Source organism: Arvicanthis niloticus, chromosome 20, assembly GCF_011762505.2.
Source record: "Arvicanthis niloticus isolate mArvNil1 chromosome 20, mArvNil1.pat.X, whole genome shotgun sequence".
Classification (NCBI taxonomy): Eukaryota; Metazoa; Chordata; class Mammalia; order Rodentia; family Muridae; genus Arvicanthis; species Arvicanthis niloticus.
The window spans coordinates 28,912,901-28,932,940 of NC_047677.1; the positions used below are offsets into that span (position 1 = coordinate 28,912,901).

The 20,040-nt window shown below is 41.5% G+C and overlaps 1 protein-coding gene across 2 annotated transcripts in view; it reads left to right on the forward strand.

Annotated features, from left to right (window-relative positions):
* The window catches only part of Ctnna3 (catenin alpha 3), a 1,449,584-nt gene that overhangs the window by 40,901 nt on the left and 1,388,643 nt on the right, over positions 1-20,040 (forward strand). For both annotated transcript variants that reach the window (XM_034524718.2, XM_076917155.1), the window contains exon 2: positions 6,042-6,145. In XM_034524718.2, coding sequence (XP_034380609.1) covers positions 6,047-6,145 — 99 coding nt within the window. In that variant the 5' untranslated portion in view covers positions 6,042-6,046. The remainder of the gene's footprint in view (positions 1-6,041; positions 6,146-20,040) is intronic.

A 20,040-nucleotide genomic window follows, 5' to 3' on the forward strand; every position in this document is an offset into this window, starting at 1 on the left:
TTCCACATTATTCACTGAGTCAGGGACTCTCAAACCCAGAGCCCACCAGTACAGCTCGTCTCACTGGCCAGCTTGCTCTTGCCATTGCTCATCTCTGGTTTCCGAGCCTGGGATTACAGGCAGGCTGTCATACCCACCTGATGTTATGTGGATTCTTTTTTTAAAAATTTGTTTATTTTTATTTATATGAGTACACTGCAGCTGTCTTCAGACACACACCAGAAGAGGGCATCGGATCTCATTACAGATGGCTGTGAGCCACCATGTGGTTGCTGGGAATTGAACTCAGGATCTTTGGAAGAGCAGTCAGTGCTCTTAACTGCTGAGCCATCTCTCCAGCCCTATTATGTGGATTCTTAGACTGAACCATCTCACTAGTCCAATCTGGCAATTCTGATATTTATATCCTGTCTGTCTGTCTGTCTGTCTGTCTGTCTGTCTGTCTGTCTCCCCCCCCCCCTTCTCTCCTCTCTCCCTTTGAGACAGAGTCCCACTTTGTAGTTTTGGCTGGCCTAGGACTTGCTTTGTAGACCAGGCTGGCTGGCCTCGAACTCACAAAGATCCACCTGCCTCTGCCTCCTGTGTGCTGGGATAAAAGATTTGTGTATACTTGCTCCTGGTCCTGGCATTTATATTTTCATCCCAGACTGAGTTTCCAAACTCTTATGTATCCAGCTTCTAGCACAGGCACTTCAGTATGCATCTCCATGTTCCCAGACTCTTCTATCATTGTGTCCACCCTCACCCCAGTTGATGGCAACTCTTATTACAGTTGCTCCAGATTAAAAAAAAAAAAAAATCTCAAAGGATATCATTTCTTTCTATCTTAAAGATGCAGGAATTCCAATCGGCTCAACCATCAAAATGTATCGGCAATTGTCCTGATATGGCCACTTCTGTTGCTATTATTCAGGTCTGGGACATCATGATAATTTCCAATTTTCATTGTCAGTTTGATTGGAGGAAGAATCCCCCAGGAGGGCCACAGCTTGGTGTGTCTGTGAGGACGGTTCTAGATAAGCTCAACCAAGGGATGCGGGGAAAGCAATACTCTAAATGTGGCTGGCGGCATCACAGGGACTGGGGTGCTAGACAGAGTATAAGGGAAGGGTAAAGACAGCTGGGGACCTCCATCCTTCCTTCTGTACTTTATGATCAATACCACAGACCAAGGCGGCTCTCAAAGCTGCACCCTGCTGAGTTTGAAACTGGCCTTCTGGAGAGCTGGGAACTGTGTGTTAGAGTAGCCATAGACTGCTGCTGTAATTAGCAATTCTGGTGGGAGTGTGGAAGACTGGAATGCCAATAGAAATGTGCTCTCCTAATACCCTTCTCTGTGTTGCCAGGCCATGACTGACACATAGCATGGGAGGTGCTGGAACAGAGACATGCTCAGGGCATTCGACGGTGAGCCGAGAGCTAGCTCGGACTGATGATATATGTCAAATTTACGGCCCTAGTAATCCCCCATAGTTGACTGCGGTTAAAAACGAGTGTTAATCAATTTACAAAAGTAATTCAAATTTAACTTCAAGCAGGATGATATAGTGAAAATTCAGGCATTTTGTGGGGAAAAAGACAAGGAAGGATGCAATGGGTGGGTTTGGCTTGTCTTGAGTTTTGTTGCCAGAGAGATCTACTACTACCATTGAGTTACTCTGGCTGGGATTCTGAAAACTGTAATTTTATCCCAGTCTGTCTCTCACCAAACCTCTATCTCTCCCACTATATAAAACCATTGGATAGGGGTTAAAATGTGGTAGATTTCAAACCAGTCTCAATAAGACCTTTATAAAAGCAAACACCCCCATTAAATGGTATATAAGTCTCTCATTATTCTGGTCTTCCAAGTCCAGGATAGTGATGAAGTGATGGATGTCTGTAGGAGGTTTTCTTGAGGTCTCCCCTAACTTTTAATATTTTATAGACGATAAAACCCTAAGGCTTTTCAGTGTGACATCTACAGTGTAGTAAGCTCTTTGCTCTGGACTCAATGTTGTCATGTTGCTGTAGACGCTAGTCACAATCCAACAGGCTTTGACCTTTCCTCAGCTTCATTTGCAAACATCTGCTGTCTCCCACTATGGTCTGACCCAATTTCCAATCAGCCAGGGTTACTGAGTGGGACAGATACCAAAGATCAGAAAGACTTTTTTTTTTTTTATAACAAATAGCATTTATTCATAGAATAACAATTGTGTATAGCCAAGGTTCTTCAAGGACTTAGTTTATTATTCTATAATTCTGTCATGGAAAAGTAAACTTCTGAATAACATACTCTACCTAATGTGAATTAAATATGTGGATAGAGACGAAGAAGATAACCTTGATTTAATTAGGTTTATATTTTATCTCTTGGCTAAAAACATTCTACAATGTTGTACACAATTTTTCTTCTCCTCTCTTCCAGTATCTAGTGTTCAGTGTAGCTTTGGAAGCCCACTGGGAATTCTGCAGCAAAGACATTTTTTTTTTTTGTTCTGTTTTGTTTTGTCTTGTTTTTTTGAGACAGAGTTTCTCTGTGTAACAGAGCCCTGGCTGTTCTGGACTCACTTTGTAGATCAGGCTGGCCTCTAACTCACAGAGATCTGCTTGCCCCAGCCTCTGAGTGCTGGGATTAAAGGTGTTCGCCACCATGTCTGGCCATAAAGATGTATTTTTAAAGTTTTGTGAAAGCTCACCTCAGTCTTATTTAGTGGACCGTTAACTTCCAAGAGGGAGGGGTGGGACACTGTGAGCCCCTCCCCGACGTCACAATGAAATGTTGAAAAACACAGTCTTGCGTAGGCAAGCAGAGATGCTATGAGTTACAGCCATCACAGTTTTATTATATTTAATTTATATGCATGTGTTTACACATGTGTCAACTAAATAAGACTAAAATAAGACCCTTTATTTTAGAGACGATGTCCTCTATCTTTGTCCCTGAGATGAAAAATAAGTGTGAAAAACCTTGATTTCTTTTTTTAGAAAATATTTATTTCATAAAAATATTTATGTGTGTGCTTTGTCTGTCTGTCTGTCTGTCTGTCTGTCTGTCTGTCTGTCTGTGAACCATACCTGGTGCCCAAGACGATAGAAAGGTGGAGTCAGAACCCTGGAATTAGGGTTACAGACAGTTGTAAGCACCATTTGCATGCTGGGAACAAAACCTGGATCCTTTGCCAGAGCAGTTGGTGCTCTTAACCATTGATCCATCTCCCAGCCCTAGTTTATTTCACTTTAAATTGTGTGTGTGTGTGTGTGTGTATAGACACATATACTTGCTCACGGGGGTTAGAGGCATCATATCCCATGAAGCTCAAGTTACAGGAGATGATGCGCTGCCTGACATGACTACTGGGCATCGAACTGGGGTCCTCTGAAAGAGCAATGTTCTTAACTACCGAGCCATCTCTCCAGCTCAACAAAACTTGATTTTAATGTACAAGTACCCGTCATAAGCAGGTTAGCAAGCTAAAAGAAGAAAACCCTTAGTGAGCATGCATTTGATAGGACTACAGTGTTATACACCATAAAGTGTATCTTATTGGGTTACACATTGAAGTGTGTCATAATCTTAGATCTTGGGAGGCTGAGGTAGGCAGGTGGAGGCCTGCCCAGGCTATATAGTGAGTTCTAGTCCAGTCTGAGATAATGACTTCAAACCCTGCTTAAAAACCAAGCAGATCAACAAGAGTAGAGTGATAGTGACCTGCTATGGAGTTCAGCTCACACTGAGAACAAGGGCACGCGTGATTGCCTTGAAGTGGGAAGAGAGCCCCAAGGGGGCTGTTTGGATTATGTTCAATAAGAGAACTACCTAGAAAAGTGCTATGTCTCAGAAAACTTGCTCTGTCTCTATAATCAGCGATGCTGGTGGTTTTTTATATAAAACTGTCAACATTTAGTGTGAATGCATAATACATAATATATTGTAGTTATTTCCAATACGGCCAGAGGAGCCCTAGGGCACCCCACTTGACTTATAAAGTGTCCTTTTAAGGGTATTTTAATTTCTTGGGTTGAGTATACAGTGCTTTGATATAGTGTCTATGCAATGAATAGTGTTCACTGATGCCTTTAATAGTACAGAAAACCTCAGAGCATATGGTTGTGCTTAAATGCTTTTTATCAATTATTAAGTATGTCATAATTGGGTCCTTTGAGACTTTTGGTATAATTATCCTTGTTTTTAATATCAAGCTTCACCGAAGACACATGAAAGAATTAGAAGTATCACAACAGGATTTGATTATAAGCACACTGGAACTTCAATGTTTAGATTATGTACAAACGTGATGCTAAGTCACCAGGGAGGGCCTTTCAGAAAGTTTCCGGCCTTCTCAGTAACGCTTCAGATATACATTTAAAGAGTCTTTGACAATATCACATGTGCATATTAAAATTTCAGCAATTTTCACCCTTCTTGTTATATTACCTTTTTTTATCCCCTTCCGAACTCTTCCATGGAAACCCCTCCCCCCACCACTTTCATGACTTTGCGTGTATGTGCATGGCCCACTGAGTTTAACTCTGGTTGCTTCTATGAGCACATGTAGGAGGTTATTTATTGGGAAGAGAGCAACTTTTGAACAGCTACGTCCTTGAGGAAAATGACATCTTGCCCCGGCAACCATTAACTGCCAAGAGGGAGGGGTGGGACACTGTGAGCCCCTCCCCCATGTCAGGTGAAATGTTGACAAACACAGTCTTGGGTAGATGAGCAGAGATGCTATGAGTTACAGCCATCACAGTTTTATTATATTTAATTTATATGTGTGTGTTTACACATGTGTTCCTCAACATGCACATGGAGGTCAGACGGTAACTTGCTGTCAGCAGATAGCTTGGAGTCAGTTCACTCTTTGGTCCATGTGGGTCCCAGGTGGCCTGGGTCTTTCCCTGCAGAGCCATCTTGTCAGCTTACGTTTTATTTTTTCATATTAAGAAAATCATACAGGTGTGCGTGGTGGTCCATCCCGTTCATCCCAGCACTCAATAGGCGGAGGCAGGGAGATCTCTTGAGTTCCAGGGCAGCCTGGTTTATATCGAGAGTTTTAGGATGGTCAGGGCCATATAGTTAGACCCTGCCTCAAAAAAAAAAAAAAAAAAAATCACAAAAAAAGGAAAGTAAGATTATATATGTGGGGTGATCTCTGATGAGCAGGAAGGCTGGACTCTACAGCATTTGCTTTGATTTTTGGTTTTCACAAGTTTTGTTATTAATGTCAAAATCATGTGACATAAAGTTGAGAACCAATGTACACGATTCTTCAACCACAAGCACAAAGCAGAGAGCAAACTGGCGGTGGGGCGAGACCTTAGGCTCTCAAAGCCAGCCCCTAGTGACATACTTTCTCTAGTGAGGCCATGCCTTCTAAGCCTCCCCAAGCAGTGCCACCAACGGGGGTTGGGGGGAGGTGTTCAAACACCTGAGTCTGTGGGGGACATTTCGAATTCAAACAGTTACATCCTTTTCAAACATCAATGCTGTCCCATGGCTTCTCTTTTTTCTCTAACAATAGCCACTCAAATTTTTATTGGTTTCCTTTCTAAGCAAGAAGTTGCCCCAACCTCCTTTACAACCGAAATTCTCAAATAAGCAACCTAAAAAAACATACAGAGATGCATCCTATGTACTCTGTCTCATCTGCGTCTTACAAGAACGGGCAAACATACTGACCACCTAAGTATCGTGGGTTCACGGAAACAAATGACTTGCCTGTTGTTGGATGTGTGTCCAGAGGTTGACAATGACTTTCAATTAAGATTGCTGACCAAGTGGAGACCCATTTTGATATGTTTGAGGGTCAGATAAATTTACTAGCATTCATTAGAGCTAAGCCCAGGCAGCATGACCTCAGAGAATAGCTTGGTAATATCTTGCTTTTTTCACGGTGGATTTGGCACCCTGAGCCTCAGAGGACTGAAAAGAAGGGCTAAATAGAAATCTCTCTTACCCCATAATTGCCAGGAATCCTCTACTTTGGAAAGACTTTCTTTGCTGATAAGCATTCTGTTTTTTTTTTTTTTTTTTTTTTCTTTCTGTCTGTGTGCAGGCAACATGTCGGCAGAAAGACCAATAACCCTGAATATGGACATGCAGGATCTGCAGATCCAAACATTCACTGTGGAGAAGCTTCTGGAGCCTCTGATAATCCAGGTACGGGCACTTTGGATGCTGCAAATGTGCAACAACCGTGTTTGAGCAGCATTTAAAGCGGTGGGAATAGCAATGAGCCAAGGAAAGATTTGGTTTTGTGTACGAATGAATACATCATCTAAGTTATCCTTTATTTAAACTGGGATTAGCTGGGTGTGGTGGCACATACCTTCAATCCCAGCATTCAGGAGGCACAGTGGCTAAGGATGTTAATATCTTAAAGACTCATTCATCATCATCACCATCATAGTAATAATTATTTTGTCTGGTGACTTAGCTATTTTCCTGTTGCTATGATAGAACCTCATGACCCAGGCAGTTCATAGAAGGAACTCTGTGAGTTCAAGGCCAGTCAGGTCTACACATGGAGACCCTGTCTTCCCAAATAAGCTGGTATTAAAATATAAAAACATATATTTAATATTAACAATATAAATTAGAAAGTTTTACCAGTTTTCTCTCAGATTCTTTTTTGGCACTAACTGTACGTGTGTGTGTGTGTGTGTATTTATTTGTGTGTGTGTACATGATGAGTGTGAGTGGCCACTTGTGTTGTAGCTTATGTGTAGAGGTCAGAGGACAACTTTGTAGAGTCAGTTCTCCTGATTGTCAGGCTTGTGTGGCAAGTGACTTTATTGCTGGACCATCTCCCTGACTTCAGAAGTATATATAATTTGTAAAACATTGTGTTATTGTGTTATAAATGATCTTGCTTAGCCAGGCATGGTAAAATATGCCTTTAATTTCAGTGCTTGGAAGGCAGAGGCAGGGAGATCTTGTGAGTTTGAGGCCAGCCTGGTCTACAAGGGGCGTTTCAGGACAGTGAGGGCTACAGCAGAGAAACACTGTCAAAAAAAAAAAAAAAAAAAAAAAAAAAAAAAAAAAAAAAAAAAAAAAAAAAAAGAAAGAAAGAAAAAAGAAAGGAAGATAAAATTATCCTGTTTAAAAACTGAGGCAAGTTAGTATGGCTTTAACCATCTTTATTATTAGAGAATTTTAGTCATTTGACCTAAGAGACATGGTGTCTCGCTTGTCACAAAGTAAACTATAACTAAAATATCAAAAATGTGGGAGAAAAGCAGTTAATTAAAGGAATTTTATGATAGTCTTCTATGAAATGAGTAATTGTTTGATAATATGAATAATGGCTCTTTGACTTAGTCATCATGTAAGACCTGATTTTATGTATTGGATTTTTTTTTTATTTTTAAAAAATATTTTATAAGCATAAATGATGCATACAAATTGGTTTCATACATGTAGAAGATGTGTTTTGAGCATATCTGCCTCATTACCATGTCATGTCCCCAGCCCACTCACACTGAGTATTTGAGTTTCTTGATTCAGTGTTTGAAGGAATCTATACATTGATATAGACCTAAATATTTTACCTTTAACAGCAAAATTGGTAAGGGAAATCCCCTTTGACCTACATCTGGGTTGCTTCTTCCTAAGACACTGAACTCTCAAGGTTTGCTTGGGTGAAGAGCTACACTGACCGTATGCCTCATTATCCAAGTGTTCTTGCCTTTCCTGTGGATGCACAGCAGAGCAGCTCTGAGGACAGACATGGGACATGTTTCCACTGAGCAGAAATTGAGACCTACCATTGGGAAGAGAGTTTAAAACATTTCTCACTGGTGACAGCTGAGTTATATATTAATTGTTGCTGTGTCAGAGGCATTAATACCTGAAATTAATACTACTTAAACCATCCACTGAATGGTTTCATGTTGAAAGACAAAACACAACTATCTGTCTATCCATTTGTCCATCCATCTGTCTATCCATCATCTACCTATCTATCTGTCTATCTATCTATCTAATCTATCTATCGTGTCTCTTTCTCCCATGTTCAATTCAAACTCAGAGCTCCTGCCTCTGTCTTCTGGGTTCACTATTAACTGGCTTTATTTTCATTTTACTGAAAAAAAAAATTAAAATCTCCCAGGAGCAGGGCAAAGAAAACACAATCACTCAATTTACTACCAAGAGACAAACATTAGTGGATTTCCATCTAAGATAGCAAAATAGTTGGTATTTTCTTAGAACTTTATAATATAGAGAATATAAATTCAGTGGATAGTGCAGGCCTGCCGAGCCTGCTATTTGGAAGGGTGAGGTCACCTAGGCAACATATACACACAGTTATATTGAATATGTGTATAGTGGATATATACATTGAAAAATGTTATTTTCCATTCTTGTTTCTGTGGTAAAATACCACGGCAAAAGCAAGTTTACTCAGCTCATACTTCTAGGTTGCAGTTCACACAGGCAATGGTGTGTCACCAAGAGGAGTGTCTTAGCCATTGTTCTGTTGCTGTGAAGAGGCACCATGATCACCGCAACTCTTATAAAAGAAAACATTTAATTGGGGCTGGCTTGCAGTTTCACAGGTTCAGTCCATTATCATCATGGTGGGCAGCATTGCAGTAAACATGGTAGTCGTGGGGCTGGAGAGGTAGTTGAGAGCTACATACCGATTCACAGGAAGAGAGAGAGAGAGAGAGAGAGAGAGAGAGAGAGAGAGAGAGAGAGAAGAAGGAGGAGGAGGAGGAGGAGGAGGAGGAGGAGGAGGAGGAGGAGGAGGAGGAGGAGGAGGAAGAAGAAGAAGAAGAAGAAGAAGAAGAAGAAGAAGAAGAAGAAGAAGAAGAAGAAGAAGAAGAAGAAGAAGAAGAAGAAGAAGAAGAAAAGAGAAGAACTGGGTTTGTCATGGGCTTTTGAAACCTCAAAGCCCACCCCCACTGACCCCACTGACATCCTTCCTCTGACAAGACCACACCTCCTAACCTTTCTAATCTTTAGTGCCATTTCCTGGGTGACTAAGCATTCAAATGTATGAGCCTATTATGGGGGCCATTCTTACTTAAACCACCACAAAGAGCTGGTCAGACCTGGTCACAAGGATCCATAGTCAAGAGCAGAGAGCAATGGATTGATGCTCGCCTGCCCGTGCTTAGCTGCCATTCTCTTTTTAATTCAGTCCAGAGCCCAGCCCATGAAATGGTTTCTGCTCACTTTCACATTTGGCCTTCCCACTTAACATAATCAAGATAACCCTGACTGATGTCATCAGAGATCTTTCCCCCAGGTGACTGTAGATTGTGTCATGTTGACAATGGAAGTTAACCATCAAACACACACACACATACAGGTATACACAGACACACAGACAGACAGACAGACAGATAGACAGACACACACACAGTGGAGAAAATGCTGTATAGATGGATTTTATTAAAATGCTATTTTTGCAGCTTCCCTACCTTACTTTTTTTTTTTTTTTTTGAGTGCTAGGTATTCAACACAGTTGCACATACATGTTAGGCAGACACTCTAACCACTAAACTATACCTGCAAACCAACTTTCCTATTAAAAAATTTAAAATTTGTTTATGTATATAGTTGTTTTGTTTGCCTGTCTACCTGTGTCTGTGTAGTACATGTACCTGGTGTCATGGAGGACAGAAGAGGGTGATTCCCTGAACCGGAGTTATAGATGGTTGTGAGCCCCCGTGTTAGTGCTGAGAACTGGACCTCAGTCCTCTGAACGAGAAGCCATCTCTGCAAACCCCATTCTTTATAAAAACAACTCAACAAAATTGCTGCTTAGTTACACACCATATAGCTTCATCCTTTTTTTTATTTAAAGTCATCACTTATTTTGGGATGTTTCAGTTTTCAGCCTTTTTATGAATGATTATAAATGCTGTCTGTCGGCTGGAGATGTAGCTCAATTGGTAGAGTGCGTGCCTAGCATTGGAGAATCCCCAGGTTCGAGCCAGAGCACCTCAGAAACTGAACACAGAGGCCACGCCCCAGTAATCAATCACGTGGTGGAATCAGGAAGATCGGAAGTTCAAGGTCATCTCAGCTACATAGCAAATTAGAGGTCAGCCTAAAAAAAAAAAAAAAAAAACCAAACATTTCCGTGCTGAACATCTTTATGTACGTAGGTTATTTCCTTAGGATTAGTTACCAAAAATACATGCTAGTGGGCAAGATGTGAAAAGTTTCTTACATTTTCCACCAAATTTTGCTAGGGGGTGGATTTGAGACAGGGCTTCATACCCTGTAACCTAGACAGAACTTGAACGCACTAAGTACCCCAGGCTACCCTCCATTACATGGCCCCCTTGCCTTTGCATTTCCCATTTCCAGGGGGAGGCTGACAGGTGTTAGCGATGCCTAGCCATCCGCAGTTTCAAACAAATTCTGACAACTAAAGATTTTGTTCCCGTTTTAGGTAGCTTTCTATTCCAGTGATGAATCCTGTGACTAAAAGCAACTTGGAGAGGAAAGGGTTTATTTCATCTTACATCTCACAGTTGATCATGAATTGAAATCGGGGCAGGAACTAAAAGCAGAGATGGCCGAGGGGTGCTGCTTACCGCCTTGCTCCCCATGGCTTGCACAGCCTGCTTTCTTATCCATCCCAAGGAATACCTCCCCAGGGGTGGCACCACTGAGCTCTCCCACACCAACTGTTAAACAAACCAACCAAATGTCCCCGGAGACACCTACAGGAATTTCTGATGGAGGCATTTTCTTATGTGAGATTCATCCTTCCCAAATGACCTTAGCTTGCTCAGGTTGACCAAAAACTTAACCAGCACAGATTTTATGCACTTATAAGAGCAGGAGCAAGGACATGACCTTTACTTTTGAAATGGCTGAGTGATAAGTACATTCCTCATACATCGTCCCCCATGAAGTTGTTGACACCGAAGTCGATCACTTAGAACTCAATAATCATAAAGGATGAGGCCATATTGTTCTGAGCAGAGAAAGCAGTGTGGCGAAACTAAGTTTCATTTGTCCTTTGAGACAGAGACTTCCTGTGTAACCGAGGCTAACCTCAATCCCCTGGCCTGAGTTGGGATTCCAGTGCTGACATCACCAGAATGCAACGTCACATCCAATCAGAAGCTAGCATTTACGGAGGCGGGGAAACTAGTAGTCAAGTACCTTGCGCTGTCAGGCAATAGGAGTTCCCATGAAGAGAGACGGTGGTCACAGCTTTGTGTGTCCTAAAACTATCATAATCATCTCTGTAAATGGTATCGACTCCACCCAGAAAGTTAATAGGGTGAAACTGATCTGAAGGAACTAATGTTAGGAGCCTTTGATGTGGCACCTGGGCGCGTGCTTTCCCTGGCAGGCAGGAGCTGAGATCAGGGAAGGAAACCCAGATCCTGTTCTGCAGAAGGTCTGTTCACATGCCCTTGCAATGGCAACTTTATCTTTCTTGTTTGTTGTCGATTTTTAAAATGTTTATTGATTTCTTAAAGGAGGCTTGGCGTATCACTTTGCCAATACCCCAGCTGAAACATTTTCTTTATAGGTCTTGGCGATAGTTAAGTTGTATGAAATTACAAATATTAATAATTTATGGAATAGCTGCTGGGCGTAAGAACTTTCTCATGAAGCAGAGTCCCAGCAGAACAGAGCTATCTGGACGTTCACTTGGTTTTTATTATCATAGGATTCTCCTTGCAAAATCCCAGTACATTTTAAAGTCAAAGAATTATTATTTTAAAATAGCTGACCTTATAGGACTTTATGCTCAGTTTTTAAAAGTCTATCACTTAAAAATATTAGTTTTTACTAATGTGTGTATATATATATATATATATATATATATATGCGCGCGCGCGCGCACACACACACACACACACACACACACACACACACCTTTGTGTGGGTAAACCACAAGTGTGCAGATGCCTTCAAAGGTCCCAGAGGGTGGTGAACCCCTGTAGCTGGGATTGCTGGTAGTTGTGAGCCATCTACTATGGGTGCTGGTACTCAGACTCTGGGTCCTCTGTAAAAGCAGCAAGTGCTTTTAACCACTGAGCCATCACTCCAGCCCCTCATCTGTTGGTTTTGTCACACAGAGATCATCTCTTTAAATTCTCTGCATAACCTTGTGCTGTATATACTATCACATTCTGCCCCCGACCCGGGATGTTTAGTTTTCATTTAAAACATTCAATTGGTAGAATTATGTTTTCACCTATCTAATCTATTATCTATTAACAATGTGATAACCTAATATATACATGCATTATCTGATGACCACCACACTCAAACTAATGAACATATTCATTTTGTCCATAAGTACTGTTTTGTATTTGTGGAGCGAAGACACTTAAAGTATGTCTAAACTATCACATTTGTTTCATTAAATTTCAAGTATATTATATGGTCAACTATAGCTACTATCCTACTCACAAATTAGATTCCCAGAACTTAATTCATCATATGACCAGGCTTCTCATTTCACATAGCCCCCATCTCCAAGACCCCGAAAACCACTGTTCTATGCTGTTCCGCAGTTTCACTTATGTGAGACTGTATAGCATTTTCTTTTTGTGCCCGGAGACATTATTTACTGTCATAATGGGGACATTATTGAGGATAAAAGCTTCACGTACACTCATGCTGACAGATGGTAAGAAATCCTTTTCTTAAAATGACTTAATAATGTTCATGTATACATATCAAATTTTATCGATTTCTGTAACAATAGACTCCTAGGTTGTGCCCTTATCTGGTTTTTTTTTCCCCCCAGAGAGTTCCTGGTTTGAATAGTTGCATGGTTTATACAGTCAGATGCTACAGTACCTCATTATGCTAAATACATTCTAGTTAGAAGCTTGTCTCCTTTACATTACAGTAACCATTTTAGTAGCCCCGTTGAAAAACTCTCACGTTTTCCCCATTGTTTGTCTTTATGTCACATTCTTTTGCTCACAGGGTTGCAAGGAATTACTTATCTTGGTTCATAATTCAAGATTGAAATCACATTTTAATTTTCGGAGTAATTGGTCATAGATATTACGCTGTCACTCCAAGTCCTTAATTCATTTATGCATAAATCTTCATTCTGCTCTTTTTATATTAACCAAAGTCTTCCCTACCAAACCTGATTTATCTTTAATCTATTTTTTTCTTCTTCCTCTTGAGCTCAGGTAAATCACTAGGTCATTTGCAGGGACGCTCAGCCTGGGGTATATTTCAATCATTTGCTTCCCTTTTCTCGGTGTGATAACTTACACACTGCATCCCTCGGCAGTAAATTCCTCCAATGGGTCAGAAATAATTTTTTTTCTCAACAATTACATTTTTATGATTGCAACCGCAGGCATCTGCATTTTATCACTTTCAAGATCTGAATGTGGCAGTGGAGTGAAGAAAATCTATTTATGCAGATCTGTTCTTCAGATAATTTACATCTCGACGTTGTATCTCTGAAGGGGACATAAACTGCTAGATCATGCTATAGTCATTATGTAATGGATCCATCAATAATCTTATTTACCACAAAATATAATTTTCTGTGTGTCAGATTCATGTCGAATCTGAGTTAAAGAAGTAGACTCAGAATCTCTCAAAATAATAAATCCCTTTGTAAAGTGTTATAAAGATTTTTTTTTTTGGCAAAAGTTAAGATGCATTTTATGATCTAAATATATTCCATGTTCTTAAAAGGTAAAATGTAGGATTAGAGCAACAGTAACAAACATTATTTTTCTGGTTCTCATTACTAACTTTTGTATACCTCATGGTTCTGTCCCATTTCTACTTCCATAGTGACTCTTAAATATCTACACACACACACACACACACACACACACACACACACACACACACACGAGTGAGTGTTTTGCCTACACGTATGTATTTATGCAAGATGGGTGCATGGTACTTACAGATGTTAGAAGAAGGACATCAGACCCCCTGGAATTGAAGTTGTGGATGGTTGTGAACCACCATGTGGGTGCTATGAACTGGACCCAGATCCTCACTGAGAGCAACAAGTACTCTTAACCACTGAGCCATCTCTCGAGCTCCTTATCTGTTTCTTTATGGGAGTCCACTTAGGAATAGCTTTCTTTTGTATTCTATAATAATAGTCGTTAGCCAAAACTAAGACTATTTTGTGACTCACGCATGAGTCAGAATAAACAAAGTTATGTTGACACAACTCTAAAATCTCCGAGGCTTAATAAAAATTCATTTACAGTCCAAGCTACAGATTCATGGTGAGTTATCTGGGGGTCTGTGATCAATGCCAGTGCTCATGGACCTAGGCTAAGACCGAGTTCATCTTCACTGTCAACAAGACGAAGAGGACATGACAAACCATGAAAAGGTGCCCTGACATGTCCAGTTGTCACATATGTTACATACGCTACATATGTTACTTCTGCTCATGTTTTTACCAAGGCAATGCTGTCCAAAGTGAATGCTGGATGTGCAATCTTGCCCAATGCCCAGAAAAAGGGGCTCTTTGTGAATAGCACCCCAAATTATTGCTATCTCGTCACCCCCTTTTGTCAAGCCTCCACCTGCTCTCACGTTGTTTGCTGCCCTATTTGTATCTTACTTTATCTAGGTTTGGGAAACTGACTCGGTGACACTTGCTGGTTGCTGAGCTTATGAGCTTCTGGCAGATGATCATGAATTGATCCTATTACCTCCATCAAGGGAGAGATCTCCTACCCATGAGTTAAGTGGGCTCTTTGGTTGAATCTAGGAAACCAGTCAAGAAGAGGTAATCAGTACAAATCTGAAACGAGCCAGCCATGTCATTTCACATGTGTGCGAGGAGCTTCAGGAGGCTGAAGTCCGAAGACATTGCTGAAGTGTAATGCTTTGATAATCTTAGATAAACTCCAATCAATTCATGAAAGAATGAAAGAGTTAGATGAATATCTGAGCCACACACACACACACACACACAGACATACACACACATATGCACACATATACACACACATACATATGCATACACACATATACACAGACATACACACACAAACACACACATACACACATATGCACACATATACACACATACACACATATACACAGACATACACACACATACACATACACACACATACACACACATACAAATAAAACACATCCTAAAAGAACATTCTTTTAAAGAATTTGTCTAGTCAGGCTCCTTGTCAGCCCAGTTCCCCACCTTGAATGTTTACGGTGGATTTGCAGCCTTGGCACATTAAGGGGAATTTCTCCCCAAAGAATCTTTCCAACTTGCTACATGTAGGAAAATCAGGTCTTTTGGCCCTTTCTGAAGTTACAGGTCATTAAACGATTTCAGCCTTAAAAACGGATTTACTAGTTTAGTATGTTTTGTGATATCATGTCTTTAGTTCCTTTACCAACCTCTCTTTGGGAGGTGGCTGTATTTATAGAGCTAAGCAGTGGACACCTAAAGAACACAGTCATTTTAGGTACAGAAGTGAAAGAGAAGGAGTGTTGCAGGTGCCATTCTATTGTGATAAAACACTCTGACCAAGGTAACTTTTAAAAGAAAATGTTTAATTTGGCTTACATTTTCAGAGAGTTAGAGTCCATGGCAAGTGGAGCAAAGGAATAGCTTAGTGATCATATTTTTTTCTCTTCTCTTCTCTTCTCTTCTCTTCTCTTCTCTTCTCTTCTCTTCTCTTCTCTTCTCTTCTCTCTCTCTCTCTCTCTCTCTCTCTCTCTCTCTCTCTCTCTCAGGTTTTTCTGTGCTGTGGAACTCACTCTGTGTCCTGGAACTCACTCTGTAGACCAGACCTAAAACAGAGATCCACCTGCCTCTGCCTCCTGAGTGCAGAGACTGAGAATCCCACAAATCTTTGGAAATCTCAAAGCCCTAGTGACAGGCTTCCTCCAACAAGCCTATCCCTGTGACACACCTCCTCCAACAAGGCCACACCCCCTAATCCTTCCAAACATTTCTATCCACTGGGACCAGGTATTCAAATGTATGGTCCCATGAAAACCATTCTTAGTCAAACCACCACAAGGAGAGACATGAATAGTGCCAGTGAGGACTCTTCTGAACACCATGATTTCAATGTCTCCCAGCCATCTGGAAAGAACTCTCTCTCTGCCGTACTCCAACCTCAGCAAAAATACTTTTCTCTTCAGTTTGAGCCCCAAACCCCAACACAAAGTAAGAAAGAAACAAGGGTAAGCATCTAGGTATAAGCAAGTGGTCACCAGCTTTAGGTTATGCAAACAGCTGTCAAGAAAGGGTTAATTAATTTTCCACTCTCCTACAGACCTGATTGGCTCCCAGGTAGTAGGTAGGATTTCAGTCACCTTTGGGTTCTTAGTCTCCATGAATAGAACTTCAGAAAAAGAAATCACTATTTGCGATTGCTGCCAGTTCCACAGTTTGTTTGGGATGAACTTAGTATCATTTACTTGTGCTTCTGTCTTCGCTTTAGTTGTCAATTTGACAGAAACTCAAGTCCTTTGTGAGGCAAGTCTATGGAGGAATTGCCCAGACCACAGTGGCTTGGGCATGTCTGTGGTAGGATTGTCTTGGTTATTAATTGCAGGGTCCAGCCCATTAGAGGTCATAACATCCCTAGGCAGGTAGGTAGTCCTGCGCTGTATAGAAAGCTAGCTAAGAATGAGCCCCCGGGCCAGCCAGAGAGCAAGCCAGGAAGCAGAATTCCTCCATGGTTTCTGCTTCAAGCTCTTACATGAGTTCCCGGCCCGTTTTTCTCTCAGTGATGGCCTGTGATCTGTGTGGAGTGTAAGTCAAACAAAGCCTTTCCTCTGAGTTGTTTTTGGTCGGAGTGTTATAAGAACGGCAACAGAAAGGAAACTAGAAGGGCTTCTGTGATCTTTATATTTTTATATTTATTATCCTGCCATCCATTTACATCTCGAACGATATACCCCTTTCCGGTTACCCCTACACAAATCCCACATCCCACATTCGCCCTCCCCTTTGCCTCTACGAGGGTTCTCCTCCACCCACCCACCCGCTCCCGTCTCACCGCTCCAGCATCCCCCTACGCTGGGACATTAAACTTCCACAGGACCTAGGATCTTCCTTTCCCACTGATGTCTGACAAGGCCATCCTCTGCTACATATGTATCTGGAGCCCTGGAGCCCTCATGTACACTCCTTGGTTAGTGGTCTAGTCCCTGGGAGCACTGCGTGGTCGGGCCAGCCAATATTGTTCTTCCTACAGGGTTGCAATTCCCCCCACCGTTCCTCCAGTCCTTCTGCCAGCTCCCTCATAGGGGTCCCTGAGCTCAGTCATAAGCGGGGTGGGAGGGTGGGGGTGGAGTGAGAGGGTGGGGGGAGAGGGAGCAGTATCAGGCTTCTGTGATCTTATCTATAAGCTTTCTTCTTGCACCCTTGCTGGTCATCCCATCAATAGATTAGATCAACCTCAAAGGTTCTAGGGAAATCTGCAGATGATCTTGTACACATATAAAGTTCTTGCAGAGTAATACTGGCCTAAGCAAATATTGGACTTTTGACTGTAATATATAACCTTAAAAACTGGTAAACTAAAATGGCTTCGAAACATTTACAGGCCTAATGCTTCATAAGTATTAACGATGTTATTTTTAATGGCAGGATGAAGAAATGAAGTCAGTTTGCCTCCATGATGTTTCAAAGCTTAAGATGACTCCAAATAGCTGAGTCGGTATCTGATAAAGTGGCTTTTTCAACTTCTGAATCTTTTACTGCCGAAAAACCTGCTCCCATGGGAAAGTTGCTGGCTAGAGTATTTCTTGAGAAACAGATAGTTCAGAACAAGGAAGCTACTTTTAAAATTAAAATAAGACTAAGAAAAGCCAGAAGTTAGTTGATTAAAATACTGTAGAACCCAGGGCTGGAGAGATGGCTCAGTGGTTAAGAGCACTGACAGCTCTACCAGAGGTCCTGAGTTCAATTCCCAGCAACCACATGGTGGCTCACAACCATCTATAATGGGATTCCATGCCCTCTTCTGGTGTGTCTGAAGACAGCCACAGTGTATTCATATACATAAAATAAATAAACAAATCTTTAAAAACTGTAGAATCCAGATGGAGCACACGTGACAAGGCTTATCAGAATGTCCTAAGTGTCCACCCCTCCTGTCCCCAGACATAGGGGCTCTGTGACCACTGTGGGCAGATGTCAGGGGAACCCCATTCACCTCTCCTCAGTCTGATTCCTAGACTTTATTATCAGACTCTGGTGTTTTGCTACATTGTAGTCCACTCCACCAGCATTTTGTATTTTTGTCATCCTCCTGCCTCCGTCTTTTGGGGGCTGAGCTTATAAGTGTGTCCCGCCACATTGAGTACCACCGCGAACGTTTTAATCTTACAATTGTAGCTCATCTTCTCCTCGGTGAATTCATAAAGCATGCTTAACTTGGCTTTGACCTGTGGCCTCAGCACCTTTATAAACTGACTTCTAGAAGCATCCAGGTATTAGAAACCAATAAACACGACCCACCTGCTCATTACTGGCGGCACTTGTGGCTTGCTTTGGTGAAAGGCTGGAAGACTCCTTCTCTTTGCCACTGTGGTCAGTTATACTGCTTGAGAGGTGACCTGGTTGGTCCTTCATAGAATCCCCCGGCAGTAAATAACTTCAAATTTGACGGTTCATCTGTTGTGCTTATGATGTCGTCACAGCTCGAGGGCAGCCTGAGACAACATGGAGACAACCGAGCACAGCATGTTCCCATAAAAATCTCTGATTGTCAGAAATCATCAAGTGCTCAGATTTGTCTCCAGAGAGAGTTTTCAGGCTCCTTTTTGTTCCTGAGATATTCTGCACTCACCGCATAAAGAATTGTAAGGGTTAGATACTATCTCACACTCAGCTGAGAGCCTCGTGGGATACAAATTATGGTGGAGTTGTTTTTTTTTGGCAAATCCCTACGAGAGACACAAAAACCTCAGTCGGGGGAAAGAGTGCTAACTAAGCAGGTGATTCAGAGAATTCCTGTTACTGTTGAGGATTCTGTTGGCCCAGGGCTTTTCAACCTTCACTGCACAGGAAAGTCATTTGGGGAGCTTAAAAAAAAAAAAAAAAAAAAAAAAAAAAAATCCCGATGCCCAGGCTCACAAAGCTAGTTAAATCCGAATCTCAGGGAGTAGGGCCAGGCAGTAATCTTGAGAACTCCCAGGTGATCACAATGTTGGAATTGCTGAGCTGGCCACTGTGTCAGCCAGCGGCAAGCATGGCTCTCTGCCTCTTGGCCGAAGGCTTGCCCTAAAACTGTGCCTCATTTATTTTTCTCTAACCTTAAACTTGAATATGTATCTGTGCATATAACCATGGATATAAAATCATGTACTGTATATGTAGATATATTTTAGAAAAAAAATCACATACCCTCCCCACTCCCCCATATACACACATACATATATGTGTGTGTGTGCGCATATATATGATTTCATGGATCCATATATATATATTCATATATATATGTATATATATATATACATATATATATGAATAAAAGGGAATACTATAAATAAAAGTTTACTAAATGTGATTTATGATTTTTGCAGTTTTAAATATCTATTTAATTAAAAAAGAAAACCTGTTGTGTACATTTCTTGTGTGGGTGTGTGTGGTCCAGAGGAGGCTGTCAGATCCCTTGGAGCTGGAGTGACAAGTGGTTGTGAGCTTGCTGCTGTGGGGGGCTGGGATCTGAACTCAGGTCCTTGGGAAGAGCAGCAAATGCACTTAGCCCCTGAGCCATCTCCAGCCCACAGGTGGGTTTTTATTTTTTTTTTTTTTTTTGGTGTCATATATCATGGCTTGTTTATTAAAATATTGGTTAAAAAATAGGAGTCTCTAGGGCTGCTGACAGCAGGGAAACAGAACACGCACACTCAGGGTGTCTGCACTCTCCTCCTGCCCACTCTCCTTTTCTTGACCCCACACTGTAACAGGCTGGGGCTCCTGCTCACCAGAGACAACCGTGCTCTTTTCTTCAGCAGGGCGGACTGCGGGGACTTTCTTACAATCTCCTTTGCGCTGAGAGTCTTCTGATGATGCCTTTTGCTTTCAGGCTCTATGTGGGGGACACAGGAGTGGCTCCATTTAC